This window comes from Rhineura floridana, chromosome 3 (assembly GCF_030035675.1).
Source record: "Rhineura floridana isolate rRhiFlo1 chromosome 3, rRhiFlo1.hap2, whole genome shotgun sequence".
Lineage (NCBI taxonomy): Eukaryota > Metazoa > Chordata > Lepidosauria > Squamata > Rhineuridae > Rhineura > Rhineura floridana.
Window position 1 is genome coordinate 187377904 of NC_084482.1, and position 16492 is coordinate 187394395.

General features: G+C 41.3%; 1 protein-coding gene across 4 annotated transcripts in view; it reads left to right on the top strand.

Moving 5' to 3' along the window:
• FAM107A (family with sequence similarity 107 member A) overlaps positions 1-16492 on the top strand; it is a 97620-nt gene that overhangs the window by 28238 nt on the left and 52890 nt on the right. For 2 of the 4 annotated variants that reach the window (XM_061618759.1, XM_061618764.1), the window contains exon 2: positions 15886-15949. In XM_061618759.1, the coding sequence (XP_061474743.1) occupies positions 15886-15949 (64 nt within the window). Of the gene's footprint in view, positions 1-12766; positions 12830-15162; positions 15181-15885; positions 15950-16492 lie in introns of those variants that run through there. The other 2 variants (XM_061618761.1, XM_061618765.1) reach the window with 2 other exon arrangements.

The window sequence follows — 16492 nt, forward strand, 5'->3', positions numbered from 1 at the left end:
ATCAGCCTAATCCAGTGGCCATGTTGCCTAGGGCTGATGGGAGTTGTAGTTCAAAAAAGTAACTTTTCCAAGCTCTGAGTAGGCCAAAGTTTCAGAAGTGCCTTGTGATTGATGGAGGGGGCGGCAACGAGGCAAGGAGAGGCAGGGGGGCAGAAGAGGCCATGGGGGGTTGGGGGGGCAAAAATGCCACAGGGGGCGGAAGGGGCTGCGGGGGGGCACGCACACACACACACACAAATCATCGTCACTCACCTCCACAGCTCTTCGCCGTTCTGCTGCTGCCTTCTCCGTTGTCCTTGCCCTGGCTTTTTCCTCCGGCGTCCATTTTTTCCTCTCAGACGCTAGCAGGCCCTGCCTATTCACCTCTCCCCTCATGCCTCCTAACACAGATCACGAGGGAAGAGACAGTCTGCGCAGAGGTCCAATCAGTGTGAGGCACATGTCTTGTGTTAACCAATCACAGCCAGGAGCTGACTTCCCCTTGTTCCCGCCCCCAAGTAACGTCCAACCTAATGTGGAAACGTTAAAGTTGCAGCTGAAAAGTAGGGAAATTACTAGTTGTTCCGTTACTTGCCAAATGTAATGGAATTACCCACTCATTTAAAATTGTAACGAATTACAAGTAACTCGTTAAAAATAACGAGTTACTTCCAAGCTCTGACAACAATAATAGAGAAAAAACAAATGGCAAATATAACAGCAACACAAAAACCATCCCAACACTATAAATATAACATAACACATTGTAACAATCCTATTACACAACTAGTCAATATGGCAAAAGTAGAAAAGAAGTAACTATTGTAATAGTTCTCTTTGTCCCTACGTAATAGTTGCTGCATTGTTACATTTAGGGTTCTAACCATGTTTCCATCTCCTTTTGCTGTTGCTTTCCTTCTCTCTTTAACCATTTTAAGAGTTTCTTCAGTCATCCATTGAGGTCTTTCTCTCTTTTTAACTAGAGGTATTGTCTTTATGCATTTTCCCTGATAATGTCTTTGACTTCAATCCATAGTTCTTCTGGTTCTCTATCAATTAAGTTTAAAGCCTCAAATCTTGATCTTTATATTCTTCTGGGATGCTATTTAAATTGTATTTTGGCATTATGATTGCTTTGTTGGTCTTCTTTAGCTTTACTCTGATTTTCAATATTACCAGTTCATGATCTGTACTGCAGTCTGCTCCTGGTCTTGTTTTCACAAAAAGTATGGAACTTCTCCATCTTCTGCTACCAATTATATAATCAATTTGATTCCTATATTGACCATTTGGTGCTGTCCATGTGTATAGTCCTATTTTTGGTTGCTCAAAAAATGTGTTTGCAAGAAACAAATTATTGGCTTCACAGAATTCAATAAGTCTTTCTCTTGCTTCATTATTATCCTTTAAGCCCCATTTCCCCACAATTCCTAGTTCTTCTCTGTTCCCTACTCTTGCATTCCAGTCCCCCATGATTATCAGCACATCTTGTTTTGGTGTGTGATCAATTTCTTCCTATACTTCTGCATAAAATCTTTCCAATTCCTCCTCTTCTGTGTTTGCTGTTGGAGCATAGACTTGGATGATGGTTATGTTAATAGGTTTCCCATTAAATCTCATTGATATAACTCACTCAGACCTTGCATTATAGCTCCTAATTGCTTTTGCTACATCATTTCTCACTGATAAAGCAACCTGTTACTTCTTAATTTCTCATTTCCTGCATAAAATATTTTGCAGTTGGCTGATTGAAAATGTCCCATTCCTGTCCATTTTAAATCACTGACACAAAGTATTGTAATGTTGATATGTTCCATTTCTTGCTTGACAATTTCCAACTTTCGCTGGTTCATGCTTCTCACATTCCATGGTCCTATTGTGTGCATCGTACAACTCCGGACTCTCCTTTCACATCTGTGCGCATCAGCCTCTGGGCTTCCTTTCGGCTTTGACCCAGCTGCGTCATTAGTCACAGTGCTACTCATACTTGTCCTTTGTTCTTCCCCAGTAGCTTGCTGAGTGCCTTCTGACCTGGGGATCTCATCTTCCAGCACTATCTCAAGTTGCATTTTGGATACTCTGTTCATAGGGTTTTCGTGGTAAAGGTATTCAGACGTGGTTTACCATCACCTTCCTCTGAGTTTGGATGCATCTTAGTCTGGTGTCTCAGCTTTGACCATTCCTCCATGGGTGTCCCTGCTAGGAGTCTAGCCTCTTGGTCTAGACTCCTGACGGCATTGCTCTCAGCTTCTTTGACACTCCCCTCACCACCTTACGGTGGGCATCATGTGTGTGTGTGTGTACATGGACCACTTTGAAAAGACTGTATAGGAAAACTCAAAGTGGAAAAGAGAACAATTACTAAAAAAGGGCAATTAACATAAAATTGACTTCTTTATATGCAACAATGTGATTAATGCTCCTTTTTTCTTTTGTTGTGTGTTATGTATTATTTTATACTGTTCTGATATTTGTATGGCAAAGAAGAAATAAAATGTTAAAAAAATAAAGGTAAAGTAGTGTATATTTAGCATATGGAAGAAGCTGTGCAATGAAGATGTTAGGTGCATCTTTCTGGGGAGGGAGTTTCACAGTTCTCAAACTGCCATTTCACACTTCTTGGAGTGGCAGAACTACCACTTTTTTGAGTATCTTCTGAATGACAATTCCAGTCCTTCCTTGGAAAATGTAAGAAGGAGAACATCAAAAAGAGCCTTGCTATATCAGGCAAAAGGACCAACTAGTCCAGCTTCCTCTTTGTACAATACTCAGCAAAATGGCCTCCTAAGTTTCTTCATTTATGAATTTTGGACACAATGTGGATCCATTTTAGTACTGTTCAATAGTATATTAATATCATTGAAGTAAGAAATTGGTTTGTTCCCTACTCCTTCCAGCCCTCCAGTTTTTCCACTCTTTAGTGCATCCCTTCCTTCATCCACCAATGTGATCCAAAAATAGAGTTTCACATTCCACACCAAGTAAGTCACAATTTCTCAGAAGAGGGTTTTCTGAGAAAAACTGTTAGAGAATGTCATCTCCTCCCCCAAGAATATTCAGCAAAATGTCCCACCACCAATTTTGCCACCCACAAAGAGTGTGATGAATTTTGGGAGGCCATTTTAATGTATCCTGGTATCAAACAATCAACAGACATATTCCATGTTAGTATGACATTTTTAAAAAATATTATACATTATCACTTCCCAGGAAATCCTGGGAATTATAGTTGAAAGAGGGACTAGCAATATCTGGGATAATTTTCAGCATCTACTCAGTCTTGAGGTGGGGGAGAGCCATGATTGTTGAACTGGCATAAAACTGATTGTATTTGTAGCACAGATACACCCTGAGTAAATAGTGAGGATATAAAGATAGTTCAGCCATGTAGAATTGACCACTTGAGTAGGGTGTGTCCGCTGCCCTCCCTGAGGAGGGGCCATAACTTACTAGATTGTAGAGCACCTGCTTGGCATGCAGAAGGTTTCAGGTTCCAGACAAGTTAAAGAAAGGTTCAGGTAGCAGATGATAGGAGAGACCCTGAACAGATTCTGGCAGTCAGATTAGACAATACTAGGTTCAGATGGACAAAGTCTGCACTGGTATAAGACAGCTTCCTATGTTACTGCTCTGCATGCATTCACTGCAGCCGGGTGAACAGAGTCTATTCATGTACAAGATGTTCAAGAAGAGGAAAATTGATTTTTAAACTACTCTGGAAATTGTAGCTCTGTGATGGGAATAGGGGACCCCTAACAACTCTCAGCACCCTGAAAAAAACTACAGTTCCCAGGATTCTTTGGGGGAAGCTATGACTGTTTAAAATGGAATAACAGTGGAATAAATGTATGGTGTGAATGTGGCCTTTTCTACTTAGAAATAAGTCCGGCAGTTCCTACTAAGTCCTACTCAGAGTAGACCCATTGAAAATAATGATCCTAAGTCATGTCTATCAACTTCAGTGGGTCTACCCTAAATAGGACTAGCACTGAATACCACCATAAGTCTCCTTCTGGCTAGTAATGTAAGCTGCCGTTGTATACCTACTAACCTGGGAATAAGTCCAATTGAACTCAATGGGATTTACTTCTTAGTAGGCATGCATAGGATTGCAGTGTTATGCACCTTAACACAGTAATACCTCAGTTAACAAATCCTCCAGGATGGAAGTTCCTTTTAAGGAAGCCTTTTTTTAAGGTGAAACACATCAGCTTTGCTTTGCAATGAATAAAGGTTGGAGCCTGTGCCTTTGCTTTAACCTGAAACTGAACAGATTCTGTCTTTGCTTTGCTATGACTAAAGGTTCAAGCCTGTGCCTTTGCTTTAGAGTGAAACTGACCAGACTGTGCTTTGCTACAATAAACTTGTGCCTTTGCTTTGCTGGGGTGGAACTGATAAGCCTGTGTGTTTGCTTTGCATTAAAGAGATCTCTTGCTTTCTCCAAGGGCTGTGGACGGAAAGATCCAATAGGATTCAGAGGAGGAGAAGGAGGGGAGGGGGTGCCAGGTAGGCACCCTTTAAAGCCCCTGTTGAACTTGTTCCCACCATCTATGAGTGGGTGTAGGAACCTAACCCCTATTCTTTCCATGTTATTCCTATCTCTGATACCAGAGTTTCTATTAAAGAAGTAATGTCCAGGAATGCATCTACTTTGTTAACTGAGGTATTACGGTACTTCTTAATCTCCACAGTCTATCTGCAGTTCTTTTCCCAGTTCATGAGATCAGATTTTGAATAGCAGCATAATATAGTTATGACAACTTATTTTATATGGGCCTGAATCTATTCAGAACACTCCTGCCATGGAGCAATGAAGTCTGCATTATTAGTACTTAGATTATGTGCAGAGTGACAGCTGGCTTTATTGAAGCAGTCTCAATCAAAGCAAGAATGCAAGCACAGATTACTGACTGCATTCACTGCATTGAATGGTGACTATGCTAGCCAGGTGTACGACAATTATCATATGATTAATACTTAGTGTAGGGGAGGCGGCATAAAGCTTTGGCAATGGCATCACACACTCTCTTTCAAGAAAGACATTAAGGCATGAATTTGTGTGGAACATACATTTTGCAGCTATTGCTGCTGGCAAAAATGAAGTGGAAGGAAAAAGAAAAATGAAGAGGAAAAGAGGTTGCCAAATATTTACTGCTGTTAGTCCAATGTTGAAACAGAACTGAAATGAAATTTTGGCGAACTTTGGAATGCAAAAATTTCCCACATTTGAAATTATTGGATTAATTCCTGAGATTCTTAACAATCCTTCTTTGCTTATTGGCTTCCCCCAAAGAAACCTGGGAGCTGTAGTTTTGTTAAGAGTGCTGAGTATTGTTAGGCGACCTTTATTCCCCTCACAGAGCTACAATTCCCAGAATCCCCTGGGATGAGGGGCTGATTGTTAAACTACTCTGAAAACTGTACAGTTCCCAGGATACTTTGGGAAAAGTCATGACGATTTAAAGTGATGTAATACTGCTTTAAATGCAGAGTACAGATGGGGTCTCTGTCATTTAAAGGAACCTGATATGCAAATGTTTAGCAGGTGACTTTTTCTTGGAATTGAGATAGTTGGCGGGAAAAACTGTTAAAGGTCTTAGGAGGAAGGCCTATTAAGATCCCGGTAAGCTTAATCACAGGGGAGTTAGTAGGGGGCATGTAGAAGGGAAGGAGGGTACTTAATTTGGCCTGCTTGTAGGTGTGAAGTTTTCTATTCAAGCAGAAGTTTATACTTAATCTTTTTCATATCCCATCTTTCTGTATTTTCATATAAATAAGGTGGCTGATAGAAAACAGTAAAATAATTACATCATGAATTGGGGAGGGAGAAATTGCTAAAAGAACTTCTAAAAGGCTTGCTGAAGCAATACAGTCTTTACTGCTTTTCTAAACACAGGCAGATGCACCACTCTTGGGAGGCTGTTCCACAATCTTGGTGCCACAACCAAAAAGTCCCTTTACCAGGGCCAACCCAAGATATTATGCTCCCTGAAGCAAAAGGAGCAGATGCCCTACCCCACCCATTTCACAGCTTAGGGGAATCGAGAAATAGTGGGGAGATGACTGCCACCCCTGGCACCTGCCTCATTTTGCCTAATCATAGGGCCAGCCCTATCTTTCATACACATTCATTTCAGGTGGCAGGGAGATAGAGAAGCAGGCCTCAATGGTTGAACAGATTTCTCAAGCAGACTCGTATATCTGGTCCCAGGCTATTTAGGGCTGTGACCCTAAACACACTGACTAGGGAGTAAGCCCCATTTAGGCACAATTTCTGAGTAAATGTGGACAGGATTGCAGTGTCAAAGATAACAACCATCACCTTGAATTGAGCCTGGAAAGAGACTGGTAACTGGTCAAGTTCGAAAACGATCAGCTCTGATATGTATGTGTTACCATTTATTTATTTAGTGAGTCAGTCATCAGGCACAAAAGCTGGGAGATGTAATATCTACTTCAAATAATAATATCTTGTTCATCTCCCCACTGTACTCTTAGCAGCAAATACAGTCAAGACACACACACACTCTCTCTCTCCTCTCACTCTCACACTCACACACACACATCACAGGAGCACATTTTATTAAATTCATTGTAATATCCTGATTTGAAGCTAGTTAATTAACTTGCTCCGGGGGGGGGGAGTTGTCATTCACTGCAACAGTTTTAAGCAGATGACTCAGTGGTGTCACGCCACCTCATGTCACGCTGTATCCTTCTCTACAGGAAATTTGAAACGTTCATTCTCAGAAAAACAAGTTACAAGATCATTTTTGATAGAAGAGAATAATAAAACGGTTGGGTGCTCTCCACACATGCCCACCATTGTCCTTGTGTTTCATTAACTTTGTCATAGGTCAGCCCCTTCGGTATTTATTTGTGTATTTAAAAAGTCTAGATCACCCTTCCATATAAATATACCTAGGGTGGCACACCATAGTAAAAATAATAGACATGGATAGATTTTAAAACTTGCAGCAATAAACTCATCACAGTTTTTAACAATTTAAGTGCCTGGGGAAATAAGATCTTCACCTGCATCAGGCAAGTGTCCCTTGGGACAGTATTTCATAAACGGAGAGCCACTACTGAGAAGGCTCTTTCCTCAGTCATCACCCACCTCACTCGTAGCAGCAAAAGCACTCAGATGGGGGGGGCTCAAGTGGTGATGAGGATCTCAGTATATGGACAGACTGTTCTGCAAGAGGTAGGCATTTCTTCACTACCCACTACCCACTACCACTACCCTGGTCCCAAGACATGTAAGGCTTGAAAGCTAAGCATCAGCGCTTTGAACTGTACTCAGAAACAGACTAGTAACCAATAATGTAGCCGTTAGCCAATATCGTAGCCTAGGGTTTGCCAATCTTTTTTGAATACAAGGGCACATTTAAAATTTTGTGAGAGTGCTGGGGCACCAGTCACAAAATAGCTGCTATGGGGCATGGCATAACACAAAATGGCTACCATGGGGGGCATGGCATCCAGAGCTTGGAATAGTTACTTTTTTGAACTACAACTCCCATCAGCCCCAGCCAGCGCCATGCTGGCTGGGGCTGATGGGAGTTGTAGTTCAAAAAAGTAACTTTTCCAAGCTCTGCATAACACAAATGTATTTATTTATTGTTTAATTTATATCCTACCCTTCCTCACAGCAGGAGCCCAGGGCGGCAACTTAAAGAAAAATTATGGTGAAGCTTTTCCCATTATTTGTTTGTTTGTTTGTTTATTTCCAGCCCTTCCTCACAGCAGGAGCCCAGGGCGGCAAACAGAAATGCTAAAAACACTTTAAAACATCATAAAAAGTCCTTAAAATACATTAAAACAAAACAACGTTAAAAACATTTTTAAAAAGCTTTAAAAACATCTTTAAAAACAAAAAGGGTTAAAAACATATTATTAAACAAAACACAGACACAGACAAATACAAATAATTGTATTTCCATACTAGAAAAGGCTTGATCTGTCAAATTTCTGCCTGGCATGCTGCTATTAAAGGCACAAGAATGCTGTTGTTTTCCAAATGCCAACCCTAAACCAAAACCTAAGCTGCCTTCCTGCACCCACTTACCTGGAAGTAAGCCCCATTAAACACAAGGAGACTTACTTCTGAGTAGACATGTAGTGTAAGTTAACAATACAGTGAATTCTTAATGAGTCCCTGATCTTTAGCTCCTGCAAAGCAGAAAGCATGCCTAAATCTCTTTGCAAAATTTTCACATTTTCCTGCTAGAGGGAGGAGGATTCTTTAACATTCACCCACACTTATTGTGTAGTAGTATTTGCAGAAAAAAAATTCTAGGCACTACCTTATTTCAGATGAACCCATGCATTCTGGTTGCTAGGAAAAACAGAAGAGCAAACAATGGAGATTCCAAAGACTACTAGGAAAAAGACAAAAGCACGAAAAGTGCACGAAAAGGGATTGCAAAACAGCAGCTGTTTAAGATCCCAGGATTTCCTATTGCCTGGTGTCCAAACAACTCGCTTATCAATCACAGCTTTGACTTCACTCATTGGTTAATAACACTGACAAACAGAAGGCTCATTTTACAGAAATTACTTTGAAGGGTACCTGCACATTTTGCTCCATACCCTTTTTTCCAGAAGGATTAGAGACTTACTTTTTTACATTTTGCTCCATACCCTTTTTTCCAGAAGGATTAGAGACTTACTTTTTTACAAAAATGGAAGTTCAGATTCTGGGCTACCTGCAGGGCATGCCATTGAAGGCCTTTGTGAGCACCATGGCATCCATGGGAAATGGGTTGGGGACCCCTGATCTGTGTCATGCAACTCTCTTTCCCAAAAGGTGTGTGTGGCATCTTCACTGTGCAGTTTTTGGTGAATACTAAATATGCACCTCTTTACCCTGGCTTTTGACACCCGTGTGTTTTCAGGACGCACCCTATTCCTATGATTGTAATTTGTTTTAATTGTTTTCAATATTGAATTTTAAACTAAGCTGCTCTGGGACCTGCTGGTGAAGGGCTGGTAATAATAATAGTAATATAGAAAGGCCTAAAGGACTAAATGTGGCTCCCAGGACTGAGATTCTCCACAGCTGACCTAATGGTAAGGCCAGCCATGATTCTCTCCTCTCCCTTTGTTTCCCACTCAGTTGAATGGCGAGTTTCTCAAGGCACATATGTGACCATTTATGGTGCTCTAAGAACAGCAAAAAATAAATCACATCCACTCTCTCTATATAAAGCACATTTAAATCACATGGCTTTCCTACCCACCCACCCCAGAATCCTGGGAACTGTAGTTTACCTTTCACAGAGCTACAATTCCTAGCATCCTTAACAAACTACAGTTCTTTGGGGGGAGCCATGTGCATTAGATGTGCTTAAAATATATGGTGTGGATGCGACCTTAGTTCACCTAAACTCAGGATCAGTTTCTGTGTTGCAGAGAGGAAATTTTTGGCGTGCTTTTACAAGCAATGTGTATATTTCCTTCGGATATGTGGTCTGAAACTGATAAAAAGAAATGGGCATGAGATGTCCTCCTCCATGGAAACAGCTATTCTCATTGTGCTGAGATATTTAATAAAGATACAAATAGGGCCAGAAGCACTGTACAAAGTGTCTTTCAGCCAGCAAGCATTATTCAGCAAGCCAAGTGAGACCCTGCACTCTACCTGCAGATAATAAGGGAAGTCCTAACAGGGGGAACATGCTTCTGTTTTGTCACAATATTTGGTGTTGGTTTTATAAATCACAAATATCCATATTCAGGAACCAGCATTCCCTGGGCCAAATCAAACCTCACCTTTTGAGGGTTGCTTCATCAACCCTGATTTAATCTTTTTAGTTAGTAGCTGTTTTAATTAGTAGTGTAGTGGCCAAATCAGAAGTGCAGGATCCCTTCATGATAGTCACATCATGCCCCCTCACAACCACGCCCTCTTTCCCTCATGTCCCTTATTCTCCATGTTGTCTCCATCCCAAGAAGCCAATCAGCATGAAAGGAGAGGCTGTGTGTTAGCTGGCTGATTAACCTCCTTTCATTCTGATTGGCTCCATCTGCATGAAAGGACAAGAATTCTTCTCAGTGGCCAACATGCTCCCCTTTCATGCTGATTGGCTCATACATAGGGATCTGGCTGGAACCCTGCTCCCAAAAAAGTAAGGGGTCTATGCCCCCCCCATGACCCTGGATGACTACACCCCTGGTTTTAATTGTTTTAAATATGTTTTGATTACTTGCTTTTAACTGTTTTATTGATAATTTTAATGTTTTTTGTAAACTGCTTAGAGGTCTTTTCCATCTATTCCAAACCTCTTTCAGCTCAGTCACATGACCTGGCAACCTGGGAGAACTTATGCCAGAGTGGGTAATCAAACTCTGTTTTACAGGGTTCTTTTCCCGCTGCTAGGCTTGGGCTGGCTCAGCCAGTAGTAACCCTGCTCCTGAACTGTTTGGAACAGGGGTAAATTATGCCAGTTGTTGTAGTGGTTAAGGTGTTGGACTACGACCTGGGAGACCAGGGTTTGAATCTCCACACAGCCATGAAACTCACTGGGTGACCTTGGGCCAGTCACTGCCTCTCAGCCTCAGAGGAAGGCAATGGTAAAATCACCTCTGAATACCGCTTACCATGAAAACCCTATTCATAGGGTCACCATAAGTCGGTATCGACTTGAAGGCCGTCCATTTTCAATTTAATAAAGTACGCTGGCTTCCTATACTTAGGATTTCTCTGTGAGTCTTTTTTTAAAAACTTTTCTCCATCCCACAGGCCTTTATCTTTTCATTTTCTCTCACCAATGCTCCCATAGCTTTCTCTGTTGCTCCAAATGGCTGCTGGTGCCCCAGTTCTGGCTCCTATGATTCTATTTTGATATTGCTGTAATGGCAAACATGCATATAAAGAGACATAGTTGGGCTAGGGCTCCACCCCAACCAGAAGTACCATGTGAATGGGACTGTCGATGGCACTTTGTTAATAGGTCAGGGAGTGAAGGTGGCTCACCCCAACATTTAGCAGTGTAACATGACTTGGGCATTAATGGACAGAACTCTCTTGACTTGGAAGAAATGGACGAGTCGAAAAAATAGAAGTTTGCCTTGATAAGGTCACCATTCCAACATCATCACTCTTTGTTGACCTGAAAGTAATTGGAGCAGCCTACCACAATCAGGTGCCTTCCAGGGAGCTGTAGTCCAAAACATCTGGAGGGCTGAGTTAGAGAACCTTTGATTAGGTACTCTTAGGTGTGAGTCAGAGCATAAGCATCTGAAGAAAAGAGGATGTCTATCAGGTAGAGGACCTTTTTTAGTTACGGCACCTTGCTTGTGGAAAGCTCTCCCTGGGTAGGCTTACCTTTTGCCCTTGCTAATATTTTTGGGCACCAGGCAAATATCTTTTTCTTTCCCCAAGCCTTTTAACCTCTGATGACCCCTGCCATCCCCACTGTGATTGTTTTTACCACTGCCTTTCTGGATTTTTATTAGTTATTTTTAAGTCACCCTGGAAATATTATTATTATTATTGTTGTTGTTGATGATGATGATGATAATAAAGCAGGAGCCCAGGGCAGCAAACAAAAACAGTAAAAACCCTCTAAAAATAGACTTTAAAACATATTAAAACAACACATCTTTAAAAACATCTAAAAAAAGCAATTCCAGCACAGAGGCAGACTGGGACAAGGTCTCTACTCTACTTAAAAGGCTTGTTGAAAGAGGAAGGTCTTCAGTAAGCACCGAAAAGATAACACCAATGGCGCCTGTCTAATATTTAGGGAAGGGAATTCCAAAGGGTAAGTGCCTACTATTGGCCCTTTGAATCAAAGGGGATGGGATAGAAATGTTTGAAATAAATAAACAGAAGCAAACAAGCAGAAAGTGAGCAAAGAAATGACAGAATTTTGGGCAGATTACAGGCTTGGGAAGGAGTTCACAGAAGAAGGAGGGGCAAGGGAAAGCAAAGGGGAAAATAATCAGGGGAGATTCAGCAATCTAGAGCTCAGAATTGTACACTATTATGGAGCCATTGTGGCATTTGTAGCATAGTGGTTAAGAGTGCTCGAGTAGGAATCTCCACTCAGCCATAAAACTCACAAAAGGAACCAGGAACCAGCATTTCTCACTCAGCCTAACCTACCCCACAGGGTTGCTGTGAGTATAAAGAGGGGTGCACTACGTACACCATCTTAAGCTTCTGGGAGGAAAAGTGAAATATAGATATAATATAACAGCAAGAGCTTCTGACATAGGGTGACCATGCATCCTCCTTTAGAGAGGAGAGGAGAGAGCAGGGGTGTTGACGTTGTCCATCAACAATTAGCACCTGAATAGTAGATGGAGCAGGCAGAGCAGGTCACCTGGTCACAGTCTCCCCCACTATGATGAAATGTATTGCACTTCTATTTAAACGATAGTAATTATTTCTCAATGTGCATCTATACATATGCATTGGCATATGCAAATTGGGACCCTCTTTTTGTGTGTGATGCATTGACTCTTTTTTGGCAATGTATATTCTGGCTGCCCTGGAACCAACCTCCCCTTTCTGCTTCCCTTTACAGATGCTTCTGGAAGGCTTAAGCTAATGATGCCTGGGCAGTCCAGTTAGTTCAGCTGTGCATCACCCAGTTTCAGCAGGGCAACCTTGAAGCTTGGTTCCCAATAGACTAGCAGGAGCAAGGGTAAAGTAAGGGATTGATTGTTCAGTAAATGAACGGGACTGTCCAGATCTCCCCAGCTTTCTAGGACCAGGCCTATGAGAACCTACGTGTTCCCTTCATATCTCAGGATAAGAGGATTGCACTGCCTGTGATATTAAGTTGCAGAATTCCTGTGATTTGAAAAGAAACTTTTATGGAACATGACATGCCTGGTAAGTCAGCAGGGAGAAGGAAAAAAAAGGTTTGCCAAGGTTGCTGCAACCATCTTAGGAGTGAGCAGCAGTATTTGTCTCAGGGTATCAAGTGCAAAAATTCCAGTTTCATAAGTACTATTGCAGGAAGAAAAGTCCTCTAACCATGAACAGCATTGTCCACAGGAATAGCTCCCGATAAACATCACCTAGCAACCAATAGCACTGACACACAGTAACCTTCAGGGAGTCTTGGAGAAACACAAAGCCTTTTTGTCCAGAAGTCTTTAAGAGCATAGGTTGGAATTGTTTTCCTAATTTAGATGCCAAAATGGGGTCTTAGCTCATGTAACTTCTAGAAAAACAGGTTTTTTATGTGAAACCCACCCCTGTTAACTCCTGCTCAAGGTTAAAAGGGCTGAGGTCACATTCCTTACCTTGTTTACTCTGAAGCAGCCATCCCACATAAATAAGTGGAATTAATCTGGTGTATGCACAGAGGAGAATTAAAACTCCTTTCTCTCTCTGGAATACTGACAATGGCTTAGGATGTCCAATAAATCGGGTGAGCTACAGACATTGCCTGCACCAGCTCCACCCACCAACATTTACATTTACACACACCCTTCTGGAGACTTCCTTTATAAATAGCAAGCCCTCCATCTGATAGTACAGGAGTTTTGTGTTAAGTAAACTAAGACTTCCTAGTACAAGAAATTGGGTCTGAAACAAAATGCTGCAGCATTAAGTGCTCCTGTTCAGGGTTCCAGCCAGCCAACCAGACCCTGTTTCAGAACGCTCCATTCCATTTCTATGTCCCCTCCCTAATGGACACATAAATGTTCCATTACTACTGAACATACTCAGTCCTCAGTGGACTACTGGGAGGGTCTCCCCATAAGCTCCCCCCACCCAATTTTGTGCATTCAATGTAGTGGGCCCAAGGCTGCAGAACTTCCTTCCAACTGAGTTTAGACAGGCACCCTCCTTGTTAAACTTCAGGCATGTGACTAAAACTTTCTTAGTCCAGCAGACAGTTTTAAGATAGTATTTGTTTTTATTATGATTTTATTGTTTTATTGCTTTTTTTCTGTATGGCTTCTTTTTATGTACACCACTTAGAAATGCAAATGATTAAGTGGTATCTAAGTGTCTTAAATAAATAAAAATAAAATCATTTCCCAAATACTTCTGATACCTCCCTCTCGTGTGTAGATGGTGCTGTTTTGGCCATATCAGAACTAGGCTGGGCCTGGCAACCAAGAGGTCTTCTGTATCTTTAAAAGTTGTGCAGGGGGAAGGGAGAATTTCACCTTGTGGCATTTCCCATTACAGTGTTGCAAGAACACCTGCACTTGGCTAAATTTTCTCTTTTCCTAAAGATACAGAATCATTCTCAGGCCCTGAGCCTGGCAACCCTAATCAGAACTGACATATGGAAAATGAGTTTGCTGTTAGTATACACAACAATGAACCAGATACAAGCCTCTTCCTTATTTTGGTACCATGTCAAGGAATTTTTGAAAAATTATGGCTGCAGTCCTAAACACTCTTAGTTGGGAGTAAGCCACATTGAATACAGTGGGATTTACTTCTGAGCAGATATGCATAGGGTTGCACTATAAAGCTGTGATTTTCAACACACTCATAGAATAATAAATCTCACTGACCTGTGTAGGACCTCTGAGTCAACATATTTACTACAGTAATACCTCAGTGAACAAATCCTTCAGGAAGGGAGGTTCTTTTAACAAAGTCTTTTTAAAAAGGTGAAACTGACCAGCTTTGCTTTGGTATGGATAAACTTTCAAGCCTGTCATGCCTTTGCTTTAAGATGAAACTGACCAGCCTGTGCCTTTGCTTTGCTAGGGTGAAACTAAAAAGCTGGTGTGTTTGCTTTGCATTAAAGAGATCTCTTCATTTTTCCCAGGGCTGGGGAGGGAAAGATCCAATACCATTCAGAGGAGGAGTAGGGGAGGGGAGCGGGTGGGTGCTGGGCAGGAACCCTTAAAAGGTCCTGTTGAACCTGTTCCCACTATCTATGAGCGGGTGTAGAAACTTATCCCTATTCTTTCCATATTATTCCCACCTCTGGTACCAAAGTTTCTGTTAAAGAAGTAACATCCAGGAACACATCTGCTTTGTTAACTGAGGTATTACTGTGTTGCTCTTTAACTCAGGTGTATGACTTTTACGTACAACCCAGAAAGCATACTTTGCATAGCAAGTACATCATATGTATAAATTAGGGCAGGAGTAACCTTTGTGGTGACTTCCAGGTGTTGTTGGACTACAGATGGGAGCATTAGTCCCAAAATGTCTGGAGAGCTCCATGCTGATTATCATTGAATTAGGTTTCCAAGTAGGCATGGGTAAGAATTTCAATTCAGTTCATATTTGAAAGTGAATCTATCAAATTTTCCATTTCTGAAACAATATGGGAACTGAAACACAGCCATCCTTCAAAATCTGCACTTATTTGAATTTTGCGATACAGTTTGCCAGCCAAACAATGTTTACAAAAATGTATATATTAGGGGAAAGTGTGCATAAAATGAATATATGAGTGAAAACAGCATACAAAAATGAATTATATGATGAGAAATGGCTTGCAAAAATGTGTATACTAATCAAAATTGCTGGCAAAAATGTGTTTATCAGGAGAAATTTGCACTAAAATCATTGGGATTTTTTAATTTAAAAAATCACAAATTGCTACAGAAATGTGGAGAACTGAATTTGAGACTGGAAAATGAGAAACGGAGAGAACTGAAATTGACTGATCTTTCCATCCCCAGTTTCAGGTTTTGATTCACTTAAATAGAAACCCCATAAAGCCCCAAATGGTTTGGCGCTACAGACTTTATAGTCTGATGCCCTCCTCCCCTATTATGTCTCTCCAAGATTCTTAGATCTAGCAAGAATGTTCTGTGGATTATATAACATTTGGATCAAGCGTATACCATGACAATGATAAGGATACTATTTAAGTTGTAATTCATCTCCCAAGGTTTGGGGTAGTACTAAGAATTTTAATAAAATAATAGACAAACTGCATTTCTCTCTCTTTTTTGTAGAAAGAATACTCTCCTCAGTCCAAAGGTCATAAGAAAAATGAAAAACATGTTATCAATGGTTCAGGTGAGTATTTCAGATACTTTGAGTCTAGGTCATGGTGGCTGCAGCTGCATCTGGGCCAGAATTTCTCAAGAAAACAAACCTGAGAAATTTTCTGAGAACTTTCTTTTTTAAAAACATAAAAAGCATAAGAATTGCCCCCTTTCCCCGCTGAAAGCAACACAGGAAGCTGCCTTATACCAAGCCAGACCATTGGTCCATCTTGTTCAGTATTATCTACACTGACTAGCAGAAGCTCTCCATGGCTTCAGCAGGGGGCATTCCCAGCCCTGCTGGAGATCGGAACATAAGAAGAGCCTGCTGGATCAGGCCAGTGGCCCACCTAGTCCAGCATCCTGTTCTCACAATGGCCAGCCAAATACCGAGTATTGAACCGGATACCTTCTGCATGCACAGCCAATGCTCAGCTTTTGAGCTGCAGCCCTTCTCCATTCACAGCACTATGCCAGAGGTGCAAAATTCCATTGGTCCTATACCAGTTTGCAGTTAAGAGGAAAAACTGGATTGAATGGCAAGGGAGGATTAGGGCCTTAGTCAGAATCCTGT